General features: G+C 39.7%; 1 protein-coding gene across 1 annotated transcript; it reads left to right on the top strand.

The window, feature by feature from the left end:
- Positions 1 to 197: 197 nt before the first annotated feature.
- Positions 198 to 8,728, top strand: LOC133575542 (major histocompatibility complex class I-related gene protein-like). Its single transcript, XM_061928202.2, has 7 exons — positions 198 to 355; positions 940 to 1,206; positions 1,381 to 1,659; positions 4,221 to 4,529; positions 4,642 to 4,749; positions 4,848 to 4,865; positions 7,150 to 8,728. The coding sequence occupies exons 1-7, from the start codon at positions 298 to 300 to the stop codon at positions 7,191 to 7,193; spliced, it is 1,083 nt and encodes a 360-aa protein (XP_061784186.1). The 5' UTR covers positions 198 to 297; the 3' UTR covers positions 7,194 to 8,728.
- The last annotated feature ends 7,726 nt before the right edge of the window (positions 8,729 to 16,454 follow it).

Raw genomic sequence — 16,454 nt, 5'->3', positions numbered from 1 at the left:
GTATTATGATAAAGCTGCTTCAAAAAACATGACGTCACCCTCGCTAGATTCACTTTTATTCTTGTAATGATGATATGACTTTTATTTTGTTAATATTCATGTGTTAGCTGCGTTGCTGTCAAATATTTGTCTCCTCCTCCAGAAAGTTCTTTCAAGTCACGTGATTTTATAGAAGCTCGTTTCCGCCTTGGCGTCCATTTCATGTTTACTCGTCAAGCAAGTTGTCGTCGCCTTGCTTTTCTCTGAGGATTAAAACTAGAAACTTTTTTTTATTGACTTCGGCACTTGTGACATTTAATGATGAACTTGCTTTTCTTCTTTCTCCTAGTTGTACAAACACACAGCGTGACGCCTGGTAAGTCCACTTTCTTTACAACTTTATACACCTCATTCCTACATGCTCATTTCATAAAAGAAAGGAAAGAGAAAAAGAAAAAAGTTCTCAAACTGATAACATGAAAGGTAAACTCTTAAGTCTAAAAAGTGACTTTACATGTTTCTTAAATGTTTTTTTTTACTGGGAATAGTCCTAATATTTAAATGAAGAGTATTCTAATATTGTTGTTGTATTCCATTGTAAACATTCCATAAGGCGCTGCTATATTTCCATGCTTTGGCAGTGACATCACTAGTTTGAACTTCCCCTCACCTAGAAAAACTACTTTTACTTCTCTGCTAGCAATAATGTCATATATTTATTTGACACTTACGGTTGTAGAAGGAAATAAGTCAAGTTATTCATGTGTGTGGTCTTAAAGTGAGGTATAAATATGAAGTCAAAGACAAACGCTGTTATTGTCTCTTAGAACAGGAAGTGATTGTTTACTGTGAGAAGCAGCAGTGTTTGAAGTTGAAATGAAGACAGCATCATTTCAAATAGGAATTGTTCAACATGAAACTAAAGAATCAAATGTTGTTTTTCTGCCTTTTGTCTTTCAGTGATTCATTCACTCAAGTATTTCACCACTGCATCCTCTCAAGTTCCAAACTTCCCAGAGTATGTGGAGGTTGGTTATGTTGATGAAGTTGAGATTAGTTACTATGACAGCAACATCAGGAAAGCAGAATCCAAACAGGACTGGATGAACAAAATCACAGCAGAGGATCCAAACTACTGGCAGAGAGAAACAGAGAAGCATTTTGTTAGAGAACATGTCTACAAAACCAACATTGAAATAGCCATGAAGCGTTTCAACCAAACTGGAGGTTTGTTTATGTTGAACTTTCTACTATTCTAATATATTTGATATGTTTATACTGTATTAAAAACACACATTACTGCACTGATATACCTTGTCTCTGTCCATCCCATAATAACCTACAACAAAGACATGTTGTGTGTTAGTTTCACTCTGCTTTACAACACTTTGTGTCTCTCAGGTGTTCACATTGTCCAGATGATGTCAGGATGTGAATGGAATGATGAGACTGATGAGGTTAAAGGTTGGCAGCAGATCAGTTATGATGGAGAAGATTTCATATCGTTGGACATGAAGACATGGACATTTACTGCAGCAAAACAACAAGCTTTCCCCTCCAAACTCAAGTGGGACCAGAACATATTTCTACTAGACGACTATAAGTATTATTTCACTGAGGAATGTCCTTCTTACTTGAAGAAGTATGTGGAGTATGGGAAGAAGGTCCTAATGAGAACAGGTAGAAGCACACCTTGTACTTTCACCTTTTAACATGTTAGCACTCCCCCTATAGGAACATTACTGACATTACACTCTGTCTCTTTATACTCTTTTCTCTTCACCTCCTTTTCTCTCCATCTTTATCTCCATTCTCTCCTTTTCTTTTCATAGTTACCTTCATTCTCTCCATCTTTACCTCCATTATCTCCTTTTCTCTCCATCTTGACCTTCATTCTCTCCTTTTCTCTCCATCTTTACCTCAAATTTCTCCTTTTTTCTGCATCTTTTCCTTCTTATCTCTCATCTTTCCCTTCATTTTTTCTTTTTCTCTCCATCTTTATCTCCATTCTCTCCTTTTATCACAATCTTTATCTTTTATTCTCACCTTTTCTTTCCATATTTACCTTCATTTACTCCATTGTTACTTCATTCTCACCTTTTCTCTTTCTTTACCTACTTTCTCTCCTTTTCTCTCCATCTTGACCTTCATTCTCTCCTTTTCTTTTCATATTTACCTTCATTCTCTCCATCTTTACCTCCAATCTCTACTTTTCTCTCCATCTTCACCTTTATTCTCTCCTTTTCTCTCCATCTTGACCTCCATTCTCTCCTTTTCTCTCCATCTTTACCTCAAATTTCTCCTTTTTTCTGCATCTTTTCCTTCTTTTCTCTCATCTTTCCCTTCATTTTTTCCTTTTCTCTCCATCTTTACCTCAATTCTCTCCATTTCTCTTTATATTCATTCTCTCCTTCTCTCTCCATCTTTACCTCCTTTCTCTCTATCTTTACCTCATTCTCTCCTTTTCTCTCCATCTTTATCTTCATTCTCTCCTTTTCGCTCCATCTTTATCTCCATTCTCTCCTTTTATCACAATCTTTATCTTTTATTCTCACCTTTTCTTTCCATCTTTACCTTCATTTACTCCATCGTTACTTCATTCTCGCCTTTTCTCTTTCTTTACCTACATTTTCTCCTTTTTCTCCATCTTTACCTCCATTTTGTCCGTTTATCGCCATCTTTACCTTCATTCTCTCCTTTTCTCTCCATCTTGACCTTTTTGTTTCTCCTTTTCTCTCCATCTTTACCTCCATTCTCTCCTTTTCTCTCCATCTTGACCTTTTATTCTCTCCATCTTTACCTTCATTCTCTCCTTTTCTCTCCATCTTTACCTCAAATGTTCTCCTTTTTTCTGCATCTTTGCCTTCTTTTCTCTAATCTTTCCCTTCATTTTCTCATTTTCTCTCTATCTTTACCTCCATTCTCTCCTTTGATCACCATTTTTTACCTTTTATTGTCACATTTTCTCTCCATCTTTACCTTCATTCTCTCCTTCTCTCTCCATCTTTACCTCCTTTCTCTACATCTTTACCTTCATTCTCTCCTTCTCTCTCCATCTTTACCTCCTTTCTCTCTATCTTTACCTCATTCTCTCCTTTTCTCTCCATCTTTATCTTCATTCTCTCCTTTTCGCTCCATCTTTACCTCAATTTTCTCCTTTTTTCTGCATCTTTTTCTTCATTTTTTCCTTTTCTCTCCATCTTTATCTCCATTCTCTCCTTTTATCACAATCTTTATCTTTTATTCTCACCTTTTCTTTCCATCTTTACCTTCATGTACTCCATCGTTACTTCATTCTCGCCTTTTCTCTTTCTTTACCTACATTTTCTCCTTTTTCTCCATCTTTACCTCCATTTTGTCCGTTTATCGCCATCTTTACCTTCATTCTCTCCTTTTCTCTCCATCTTGACCTTTTTGTCTCTCCTTTTCTCTCCATCTTTACCTCCATTCTCTCCTTTTCTCTCCATCTTGACCTTTTATTCTCTCCATCTTTACCTTCATTCTCTCCTTTTCTCTCCATCTTTACCTCAAATGTTCTCCTTTTTTCTGCATCTTTGCCTTCTTTTCTCTAATCTTTCCCTTCATTTTCTCATTTTCTCTCTATCTTTACCTCCATTCTCTCCTTTGATCACCATTTTTTACCTTTTATTGTCACATTTTCTCTCCATCTTTACCTTCATTCTCTCCTTCTCTCTCCATCTTTACCTCCTTTCTCTCCATCTTTACCCTCATTCTCTCTATTTCTCTCCATCTTGACCTTCATTCTCTCCTTTTCTCTTCATCTTTACCTTCATTCTCTCCTTTTCCCTCCATCTTTACCTCCTTTCTCTCCATCTTTACCCCCATTCTTGATATTTCTCTCCATCTTGACCTTCATTCTCTCCTTTTCCCTCCATCTTTACCTCAATTTTCTCCTTTTTTCTGTATCTTTGCCTTCTTTTCTCTCATCTTTCCCTTCATTTTCTCCTTTTCTCTCAATTTTTACCTCCATTCTCTCCTTTTATCACCATATTTACCTTTAATTCTCACCTTTTCTCTCCATCTTTACCTTCATTCTCGCCTTTTCTCTCTCTCTTTACCTACATTTTCTCCTTTTTTCATATATTTACCTCCATTTCGTCCATTTATCTCTATCTTTACCTTAATTGTCTCATTTTCTCTCCAACATTACCTTTATTCTCTCTCTTTTACTCCATCTTCTCTCCACGTCATCCTCCATTCACACGTCACTTCCTGTGCAGAGCTTCCAGAGGTGTTCCTCCTCCAGAAGACGCCATCCTCTCCGGTCACCTGCATGGCGACAGGTTTCTACCCCGACCTAGCCGACTTGTTTTGGAGGAAAGACGGCGAGCAGATCTTCGAGGACGTGGAGCACGGAGAGCTGCTCCCCAACCACGACGGAACCTTCCAGATGTCGGTGGACCTGAAAGTGGAGGTGACGGCCGAGGTGGAGGGCAAGTACGAATGTGTGTTCCAGCTGTCTGGCGTCAAGGAGGACCTGGTCACCAAGCTGGAGAGAAGAAGCATCCTGAGCAACGCAAGCCATGAAGGTGAGAAAGACACATCTAGGACATGTTGAATAGTGTCAATGTAACCACCTGATGTTCCTTCATGTGACTTATGAAGCAGCTGTCAAACAAATAAACCATACCATACCAACAGGCAACGTGAGCGTCACTGCCACGCTGGCGGTCCTCGCTGTGGTGCTCCTCCTGGCGGCCGGCATCTTCATCATCATCTTCATCATCAAGCGTCGCCGAAGCAGACAAGGTGAGGGACACAAATGTTTCCTCTTTCAGGAAGACGCGAAAAAGTCTCTGCCTTCATTCATGAGATGTGAATTTCACCTGCTTTCTCTTTCATTTCAGCTGAATACGATCCAGCTGGTAAGTAAAACATCTTCTCTTTCTTGGAAACCATAACAATAAACAAAGCAGTGGTGAAGCATCACTCACACACTTTGTAAGTTTACCCCCACAAAGATTTAAGTTATTAATATCATTTATTACATATTCATCTTTGTTATACACCTTTATGTCAGGTATATTCCATATAATATTGACTTTCTGTTTCTGTTACCACCAAAATTCTGGATTGTTGGTATCTTTGTAAGGGTCAACTTGCAAACTTCCTGTTTTAAGGTGTGATGTAGACACGTGTTACAAGTTCAGCAGGAAAATAAAAGCTTCCCTCCATTAGGAGTAGCTTGATACTCGTGTAAGCGCACGCAATAGAAAGTATCACAGCCAACTTTTGATGAGTCGTCATGATAACGAACATTAAGGGCCTGATCTACTAAAGGTTTGTGTGTATTAAAATATGTGCAAACCTGATCTAATTAATTTGTGTGCAGAGTCTCTGAAATGAGCAAAATAGAGAGCGCAATCCATTAAGCGTGTCTGTCTTCATGTATGTGCAGAATATATGCTGATTATCAATCCCCCACAATAGTAGGAGGAGGAGATACAAATGTAACTAAATGAGGCAATTCCTGAAGGAATTGCGTGTGAATGCTCCAATGCTGAAGTTGAACTGAAATGCTGACAGAATGTAGTATGAATGTAAGAATAGAAGAAAGTTTGAATGTTGAAGAGTTTGAATTCCCAGGAAAACCGGAATTTTGTTTGAAACTTGGGAAAGTGTTAGTTTGAATGTCCAGGATGAGAGGAATGTGTTAATGTTGAAATGCTTTGAATAGATTGAAAAATGTGGGAATTGCGCAACTTGGAAAAATGTCCCATTCATTTCAATGGGAACTTCCTGGAAAATTGGGATTTTTTTAGGAAATGATTAGGAGCATGAATATCCTGAATGAGCTGAATTTGTTGGTGTTGGAATTGTTTGAATTGGGCAAACAATTGAAAAATAGTAAATGGTATTTGGCAATTTGTTGGAAAATGGTAAAAAATCTTGAATGAGTTGAAATGGTTGGTGTTGGAATTTTTCCAAATCGGTCGAGAAATGTTGAAATAGTAACATGTTGAATTGAGAAATGGTATTCCTGGAATTAGTTTTTTGTCCTGATTAAGAGGAATGTTTTGACAGTAGAATGGTTGAAATGCGTTGAAAAATGTGAAAGGAGTAGTCTCCGGAAAAAAAGGGTGGAAATGGGGCTTTGGAAAATCAGGAATTGTGGAAAATCTTGGAATTGTTTTTAACTTGGAAAAAAGGGAAATTTGAATTTCCAGGATGGTGGAATGTGTTGAAGGTGGAATGGTTTAAATAGGTAGAAAAATGTGGAAACGGTGGAAGTTTGAAATGGCCAATTCATTTGGAATGGGAAAAATGTCCTGGGAATTCTGGGAAATCTGGGAATTTTTGGAATTTGTCAAGGGAAAGCCCGCAATTCCCGAATAGGCTGAACAGTTTGAAGTTGGAACGGTTTGATTCGGGTGAAAAATATGGAAGGTAGAACGCACCAAAATCTTAACAAGAAGAAGAAGTTTAATAATAAATAGATGAATTTTGGTGTAGAAAACCATATTAGTGAATGTTTGGAGCATTCACACAATTATTTAGCATCTCACACAGAACAGACTCAAGAATAAAGATCAAGAAGCCAGTAAAAAAGAAGAAGATGAAATGGGCAAAGTGAAAGGAAACAGAGGCATGGCACTAAGCTATCCATACACTTGGGTAAAACTGAATCCATCCTGTTTGGGTCCCACATCAACCTTAAGAAAGTCAATGACTTCACTATAAAAGTGGGTGACGTTGTTATCACCAGGAAGGATGAGGTCACCTACCTAGGTTCCATTCTAGAGGCTGATCTTTCCTGTGATAAAATGGCAACCAAGGTAATCAAAAAGGTCAACCAACGAACGAGATTTCTCTCTAGAATCTACTACTACCGCAACCTACTAATAAAAGTCTCAATCAATCAATCAATCAATCAATCAATAATGGGACACTTAGGTGACTAAGACACTGGAGGGCTGGTTGCACATGAGCCTTGAAGCCAAGCTTAACCTGTTTGGAGACTTAGTCTTAGACTAGTCAGGAAGTAGAAGAGCAGAATTCTGCTTCTTGATGCTTCTGATTGAATTGACAGCTGAAAAGATGTGATATGAGTGAAGATGCACCTTCTGGATGGACTTCCTTCACCAGAGTGAGGTGTTGGCTCTGCATGAGCAGCGTAACCAGCTCACGGTGCGTTTTGTGCTCCCACAGCTGGTGACGCTGGTAACGAGCTCTCAGAGAGACGTGAAGGCTGAAGGCTGAGTGAGACACAGTGAGGACTTTTCTTTTTCATGCACCTCCAAATGTTCTTCTGACTTTGTGTGAAGATGATGTTCAACTTGGCTCTCACTCTGCCACATGCTAACATCTGCACTTGGATTCACCTGCTTTTGTTGGGAATGTGCTGAGTCATCTTCTTCCTCCAGGATGCTTTGTGCACTGGAACACAGAGAGATGTCTCCATCGCTGAGGGACCTCATCACACTTGGACATTTCTTTCACATCTGCACTAATTGCTCCTCATCTCATCCATCATGTCTTCTTTGGGTGTTTATGGCTGAGAAAACACCTTCAATCTGCATTTTTCAACAATATTTTGCCAGTGAATCATGTTGATGTTGATCTTTGTGTCCATGTAGTTGTGATGTCATCATTTGGGGCTCACGTGTCATCACATTGACAAGGATTTCTTCTTTCCTTTTCAAACCAATAGACAGCTGCTTATCAGTGAATATCACCTCGTGTCACATGTCATTATTTTTACAAATATTTTGGAACAATAGCACAATTTTTCGGTATTTTTTTATGTTAATGTTAATTGTTTGATAATCAATTTTTTGTTGTAACATTTAAGAATGATGATTATGAGAACTGCTGTCCAGTTGTTATATCTTGTTTTCTGGTTACATTAGTCTCATTTGCAATGCAGTTGCACTTCCAAGACCATTAGATGGCAGCACTGTATAACTATTTATGCTATGTTGTCAAACTAGAAAGTAGCTTTTTTTCCAGGAAGATGAGTTTGTTAGGTTGCGCCCTACAAAGTGTCAATACTGTATGTATTGTCCTCATTGCACATAACTGTAAAATTCAAATTATAATATTAGTTATCGTTTCCTTTACCAAATCAAAGGTGTTGAAATCGCCATGTAAAATCGCTCATGCTAATAGTCGCCTGTCTATGGCTAATCCTATGTAAATTAGCATTAAGCTAGCGCATTTTGAAAGGGTGTAGCATTACTTTACGTTTGAGCGTATTTTTTATGAAGCACACTTTGTTGGTGTTGAAAATGGCAAGGTGACTTAGAGGGAGTTTGGCTGAGTCCGGCCTGAGTGCTGCTTGAGTGATTGTTTACGTGTTTAGTCTGAAACCAGATATGACCAGTCTGAAACCGGACATGACGTCACATGCAACAAAGGTATCGAACTATGGCACCGTTGGATTTTACGTGAATTGATAGTACCGAGGGAATTCGGTCATTACCTACAAAAGTACTGAATTGGGTAGCCAACCCTACCAGTTAGTGTGACGGAGGGGGACAGTGACACAAGATTTTTATGACAAAGCGTTGCAAAATGTTTATATTTTTTGAAAATATTTGCTGTTTTTCCTTTCCTTTTCATATTTTTGCTTGATTGCCAAACATGCCGAGGATGTCATTTGGGAAGTAAACAAGGTAGGCCGTTCATATACTCTTGATATTCAGTGTTTTATGTGTACTATGTTTCATGTACATTCTGGGTGTTTTATTCAGTAAAAACTTGTCAAATACAATTCTGTGTTGGAGGTGGTTTGTCATTACACACGATAACACTTTTAGCTTGCAGTCATGCAAAACAAGTGTCAAATGTCTCAAGTATTCCTTTCAAAAAGACACAAGCACATACAGCAGATTGTGAGACACTTTTACAGATAAAATAAGATTTGTTTTTCCAGCTGTTTGAATTATTTAGTGTGAATTTAGTGTTGCCAACCGTCTCTTGAAAAACAGAATTAGAACGAGAAAAACAAAAGTACGTGTCAGGTAATGAGCCTAAAAGGGGCAAACTTTTGTCTCGTGTTATTGCCGTTCAGTTTCAGTTCAGTTTATGTGGAACATGCATACGATACATGTAATGCATCACATATTTCCAGTTGTTTCATGACAGCACGTCCGAAAAGGAGTAGGAAGAAGCAGAGCTTACTTAATCCTACCCCTTTTCATATCATAGCAATTGTATCCCATTTCCTTGTTCTCTGTAACAGAACAGTGAATAAATAATTAATCTACCATAGTAAGTCAACAAATATTAAATACATAAATAATCCTTATCTAAAAAAATAGGTTTAAGATGTTCATCATATTTGTTCTTCTTTGTACGTTTTGAACAGTCTCTTAAACTGGATCATATTGGTTTCTTTTGTTAATCCATTCCATCATTTAATTCCACATACAGATAGATATGCTAAAGGTTTTAAGTGTTATAAGTGCATACAAATGTTTTCAATTAGATTTTTCTCTGAGGTTATATTTCTCCTCTTTTGTAGAGAATACTTGTTGTACATTCTTGGGTAGCAGGTTATAGTTTGCTTTGTACACCATTTTAGCTGTTTGCAAATTGCACCAAATCGTTGAATTTCAATATTTGTGATTCAATAAATAAAGTGTTTGCATGTTCTCTATATCCAACATTATGTATTATTATAACTGATCTTTTTTGGGTACCATATTTTTCGGACTATAAGTCGCAGTTTTTTTCATAGTTTGGCCGGGCTCCAGTGCAACTTATATATGTTTTTTTCCTTCTTTATTATACATTTTCGGCAGGTGCGACTTATACTGCGGTGCGACATATACTCCGAAAAATACGGTACTTTCTTTTGTAATTTTGATTTAAAAAGAGTAAACAGTTGTCTGCCAATAAATAGCTTCACACAACCATTAAGCATGAGTGGAAGAAAGGTTTTTGTGTTATCATTCATATTCTCTGAAGAATGGCCAAGAAATATATATATATATATATATATATATATATATATATATATATATATATATATATATATATATATATATACATATGTATATATATATACATATGTATATATACAGTATATATATATATATATATATATATATATATACATATACATATACATATATATATATATGTATGTGCCGCCCTCGATATGTAGAAATATCTTGGCTTTACCCTAACACCTTTTCTTGATCAAACACTCTGAAAAACGTCTTCTTGTCCACAGGTTTATTGACCGTAAAAAGGGTAAAACTGAAAGCATACAAGCAGAAGGATGCTTACATTACCATATTTTCCGCACCATAAGGCGCCCTGGGTTAAAAGCCGCGCCTTCAATGAACGGCATATTTCAAAACTTTGTCCACCTATAAGCCGCCCCGTGTTATAAGCCGCATCTAACTGCGCTAAAGGAATGTCAAAAAAACAGTCAGATAGGTCAGTCAAACTTTAATAATATATTAAAAACCAGCGTTCTAACAACTCTGTTCACTCCCAAAATGTACGCAAATGTGCAATCACAAACATACGTATATCAACATGGACAGAGCTGCGTGAAAAAAGCCACCCGGCCTCTTCGCGTAAACTTAAACTTACCTTAACCACTCGCTCATCTTTTCTTCATCCATCCCTTCGAGTTAGCTTTTATGATGACGCTGGCTGGAAAGGTCTCTTTTGGCAAGGTCTTCCTTTTGAATATCACCATGGGTGGAAGTTTCTGGCCATTAGCATGGCAAGCTAGAACCACAGTGAAGGATGACTTCTCATTCCCTGTGGTGCGAATATTCACCGTACGTGCTCCCGTTCCACAGTGCGGTTCACAGGAATATCAGTTGCTGTGAAATACGGTAGTAATCCGTGTGCGGATGGAGAGATTGCGTCTTTTCATGAACCGGATCCTTGTCGCTTTGTAGGAGCCATTTTGTGGTCTTTACAGATGTAAACACACAAAGGAAATGAAACGTACGGTGATATCCGCGCGCTTTTTCTTCTTCTACGCGGGCGGGTGGTTGCTTACAGTAGAAGAAGAAGCGCTTCCTGTTCTATGGGGGCGGGTGCTTACCTTGGTGGTTGCTTGCGTAGAAGAAGAAGCGCTTCCTGTTCTACCGGGAAAAAAGATGGCGGCTGTTTACCGAAGTTGCGAGACCGAAACTTTATGAAAATGAATCTTAATATTTATCCATATATAAAGCGCACCGGGTTATAAGCCGCACTGTCAGATTTTGAGTAAATTTGTGGTTTTTAGGTGCGGCTAATAGTGCGGAACATACGGTACAGACATGCACACACAGCCTATTAAACACACAAGCATACTACAATAAAACATACATTGTGCTGTGTATTGAACTTAAATGGATAAATAAATGCCACAAAACATGTAATTTAAGTGCTCTACAACAAACTAGCTTACTATGCTAACATTCACTTCACTGTATGAATTACGAAAATTAGCATGACTGACTTTTGGCCATAAAACGTCCCAAATTACATCACAACCAACAAATAATACAACTCAGTCAAATATTAGCATACTACTCAACAATACATACCGATGATACTTTGTTTGGCATGAGATTCGAGCAGATGAAAACGTTTGCAATCGTCACCGAACTAGCTTAAAGTAGACCTGAAAGGAACTCCTTGTTGAGCCCTGTTAACATGGACATTACTGTAAACTAGGCTATGCTGCCTCCTGCTGTCTAAAGGAGGAAGTGCACCTCACTGTTGAATTCCAAAGTGAACTTAAACACTGATTTTACATATATTATTAATAAATTCAACAAACAAGACAGAACACTCCCCGCCTGGCGGACTAAGCCGCCACTACCAAACTGTCCCAAAGGATACTTTGGCTTCTCTGGTGCCATAAGCAGGATTGTCTCTGTGACTGGCCGCAGGAACACTTTGGTCCCATCCTTTCTGGAGACTTTTATCTCCACTTTGCGAACTCTGCCATCTTTGCTTGGGAAGACTTGTGTAATTAGTCCTAAAGGCCAATGGTTTCTCTTCAGCTGGTCATCTTTGAGGAGCACTACACTTCCAGGCAGGAGGTTAGGGTGGGGTGAATGCCACTTCCTTTGTGGCTGATGTGTGGCTAGGTATTGCTTCTTACATTTGTCCCAAAAGGTTTGAGCCAAATGCTGGACTTGACGCCACTGTTGCTGGTGGAGATCTTTCACCCAGTCGCCTACGGGAGCAGTTGAGGGACTGACCTTTTGTGTGAGGAGTGTTGCTGGTGAGAGTATTTGGGGGTCATCTGGGTCGGTGGACACTGGTACAAGAGGTCTGGCATTGATGATATAACCAAGAACGACCTTGCTGTCGCTGTAGAAAGTGATGTCAACCTCCATGTCCATCTCTGAGGTGAGGAGCTCGGCAAGCTCAACCGCTAATACTGCAGAACAAAGCTCAAGTCTAGGGATAGTTTGTTCTGACAAGGGTGTAAGCTTGGCCATTCCCATGAGAAATCCCACGTGGTTGGTTCCATTTTTCTCTGTTAGTTTTAAGTGTGCAACTGCTGCAATTGCCTTTGTGGAAGCGTCACAAAAGATGACTATCTCTCTTTTTGACAGCGCTGTAGGAGAGGCCTGTGTGTAAACTCTTGGGATCTGGAGATTGCTGAGATCTTTCAATGAGCATCGCCACATTGACCATGTCTCTTCCATTTCTTGAGGAAGAGGTGCATCCCAATCTCCGTTGTTCTGCATGAACTCACGCAGGATCAGCTTGCCTTGTATGGTGACAGGGGCAAGAAATCCTAGGGGATCATAGATGCTGTTGACAGTTGACAAGACACCTCTGCGGGTGAAAGGCTTTTGCTCATCAGCTACTTGAAAGGTAAATGTGTCTGACATTAGATCCCAGTTAAGTCCCAGACTACGTTGCATGGGCAAGATATCTGAAGTGAAATCCAGGTCCTTTAAGTTGATGGCATGGTCCTGAGATGGGAATGCGTTCATAACTTCTCCTTTATTTGAGGCGATTTTGTGAAGCCTCAAGTTTGAGTCTGACAGAACCTCTTGGGTCCTCTTGAGCAGCTTCACTGCAGCTTCGACGGAGGGAAGTGACGTTAGCCCGTCATCTACATAAAAGTCGCGGTTGACAAACTGCTTTACAACGGGCTCTGCATTTTTCACTGACTGTGTTAAACAGTAGATGGCCACTGCGGGAGAGGGACCATTTCCAAAGACATGGACCCTCATTCTGTATTCCATGATGTCTTCACATGAGTTGTTGTTTCTGAACCATAACAACCTGAGATAATTGCGGTCATCTTCTCTGACTAAGAAACAGTGGTACATGTGCCGAATGTCTGCTGTTATGGCTACAGCTTCTTTGCGAAACCTGAGGAGTACCCCTATAAGGGTGTTGTTGAGGTCGGGTCCAGTTAACAGCACGTCGTTTAGTGACACACCATAGTATTGGGCGCTGGAGTCAAACACCACACGGATGTTCCCAGGTTTCTTCGGATGGTAGACACCAAAGGCCGGTAAATACCATCTTTCTTCATTAGATGTGAGTGGGGGAGCTATTTCAGCATGTTCATTTTGAAAGATATTTTCCATGAAGCTAAAAAAGTGCTCTTTCATCACTGGTTTTCTTTCGAAGTTGCGTCTCAGAGAGGAAAAAGGATTTGTTTTTGGTGTTGTCAGAAAGCTTGGGCTAGGAGTCTTAAATGGCAGCGGAGCTACCCAGCTGTTGGTTATGTCCTTTTTCAAACCCCTCTCCATGATTTGCAGGAAGGCGATGTCATCAATGAATGGACCGACTTTGTTGTCATCTTTAGTCTGCTGAAACACTGTAGAGCCCACGTCATCTTGCTTACATTTCTTTGTGAAGGTTACCTTTGAGTTTTCAGGGCTTTGAAACTGGCCATGTCTCTCCTTGACTTGAAATACGTTAGGACAAGGTTTAAAGACTGTGGTACGCCTTTGTTCAGTCGTAATGGTGTTGAAGTTATTCACTGTGGTCGGCTTGTGAACATCCCCCAAGCCTACATTTCCAACGATCACCCATCCCAGGTCAAGTTTTTGAGCATAGGGACCATCACGTGGCCCATCAACCTGTTTGCGCACTTTGTGGACAGGGATGATGTCTCTCCCAAGGAGAAGCATGATGGACGCGTTAGGATCCAGCTCTGGGATGAGGTTAGCAACTGATTTGAGGTGAGTATGGTTGGCTGCAGCATTAGGTGTTGGGATTTCTGATCTGTTGTTAGGTAGATCATCACAATCCAGGAGGCTTGGTAAGGAGAGGCACACTTTTCCATCCATGGATTCAATTTTGTAGCCTGAAGCTCTTCTCCCAGTGGTTTCTGTCACTCCAGAGCAGGTTCGGAGTGTGTATGGAGATGAAGGATTTTGAATGTTGAATATCTCAAAGAACTCTGAACGAGCAAGGGACTTGTTACTCTGCTCGTCGATGATTGCATAAACTTTCAGGGATTTCTCAGGACGGCCGTTAGGATATATTTTAACAAGGCAGATCTTTGAGCAGGATTTGTAGCTTTGATCGCACCACATACGTACATCGAACACTGACCTCAGTTGAAGTTTCTGAGTCTTGCTCCCCGCCAAGCTGTGTCAGGGGGGTTGGGACCTGGATCCATGGTGCAGGTCCAGGATGAAGTGCAGAAATGTGCTTTGCGCTCTCACACTCAGTGCACTTAGTAATACATTTACAGTTTGTTGCTATGTGTTGAGTGGATGTGCATCACTTAAAACATATGCCAATCTCTTTCAGGAATTCTTGCTTTGTTCCAACGGCATTGTATGGAAGGCCCGACATTTCTGTAGCATGTGAGGCTTTTTATGAATAGGGCATTGTTTCTCGGGATCATCAGCTTCAAAGTGTTGTCATTATTAGGAGGGGCAGTGGACTGGAAATCGATCTTATGAACTGAGACTTCTCTATTTTGGATCTGCTTCCATTGGACTTTGTCTGCTTTTGAGGTGTCAATTTGACCTGCAAACTCTAAGCCTGGGTCATTCCTAATTATAGCTTGTTTTCCAATGAAGTCAACAAAAACATAAAAGGGGGGAAATGTTACATTGTGTTGTAATTTATAGTTTGTGCCAACGTTGAGCCACTTTTCTTGAAGGTTGAATGGTAACTTTTGAACTAATGGGTTTATCCCACGCGCTGTGTCCAAATATGCAAGGCCAGGCAGGTCTCCATCTTCCTTGGCTGCCTCCAATTCTATGAGAAAATCACTCAACTCATGGAGCTTTGAATAGTCTCTGTTGATGATTTTAGGGAAGCCGTGGATCCGTTCAAACAGGGAATCCTCAACCATTTTGGGTGCGTTGTAACAGGTTTCCAGTCTTTCCCATATCCTTTTTAGGCCTTTGTCTGGGGAGTTGACATGGACAGCCCTGATGCGTTTTGCGTGCTTAGCTGACTCCTTGCCTAGCCACGTGACCAACAAATCCATTTCTTCAAAGGAGAACTGTAGCTTGACTTGTAATCTTGGTGATTGTCTCGTATGTTGTTTGAAGATGGACTGGTGACTGATGTGACTTCTGGCCGTGAAGGTGTCGTCCTTTGTTGTAGGGTAGAAACAAAGCCAACTCTGTGTTCATTGTGCTCTGTCTGGAGATGTGAGTGTTGAATGGAGCTCACATCTGGTGGTTTATAATGTTGTGTTTCATTCCATGATGATGGCTGATTGTGTGGTGATTCAACTTTTATTTGACTTTTCTCTTGGGCCTGAGTGGCTATGTGTTCTTTTATGCGCTCGGTTGTGTCAACTGAATGTTCAAACAACTGCTTGATGGGAAAATAGGAGCTGCTTCGATCACTGAATTACGAAAATTAGCATGACTGACTTTTGGCCATAAAACGTCCCAAATTACATCACAGCCAACAAAAAAATACAACTCAAATCAAAAATTAGCATACTACTCAACGATACATACCGATGATACTTTGTTTGGCATGAGATTCGAGCAGATGAAAATGTTTGCGATCGTCACCGAACTAGCTTAAAGTAGACTTGAAAGGAACTCCTTGTTGAGCCCTGTTAATGAATGTATGAAAGTGCAGTCGTCCATACCTCATTAGGGAGACCATCACCCATTTATTTTTTCCCATGCTCTCTTAATAGATGGTGCCAACTCAAGCTCTTTACTAAAACAGAATGTAAAATTAGAGAGGAGATTTTTTTGTTCGGAGAAATCGAAAATAATTCCAAGAGAGCATGTCCTTTCTCTTTGGTTTCAAATGAGGGATGTTCTCGCTTACAAAATGTCTAAGTTGCATATGTCTGAAAAAATGAGTTAGATAAACTATGCTTTTCTTGCAATTGGCCAAAGGAAGCAACATTTCCATCAATATTGAAATCATGTAGACATCTTAGCCCCTTCCTATGCCATGCTGCACATGTCTTGTCCAATAATGCTGTGGTAAAGACAAGATTATGGCAGACTGGTGTATGGATTCATATATTTGGAACTTTATAAATGTTTTTTATTTGGATTAAGATCCTAAGAGAATTTCTTACA

This window comes from Nerophis lumbriciformis, linkage group LG33, assembly GCF_033978685.3.
Source record: "Nerophis lumbriciformis linkage group LG33, RoL_Nlum_v2.1, whole genome shotgun sequence".
NCBI lineage: Eukaryota > Metazoa > Chordata > Actinopteri > Syngnathiformes > Syngnathidae > Nerophis > Nerophis lumbriciformis.
This window is presented reverse-complemented; position numbering and strand designations above follow the sequence as displayed.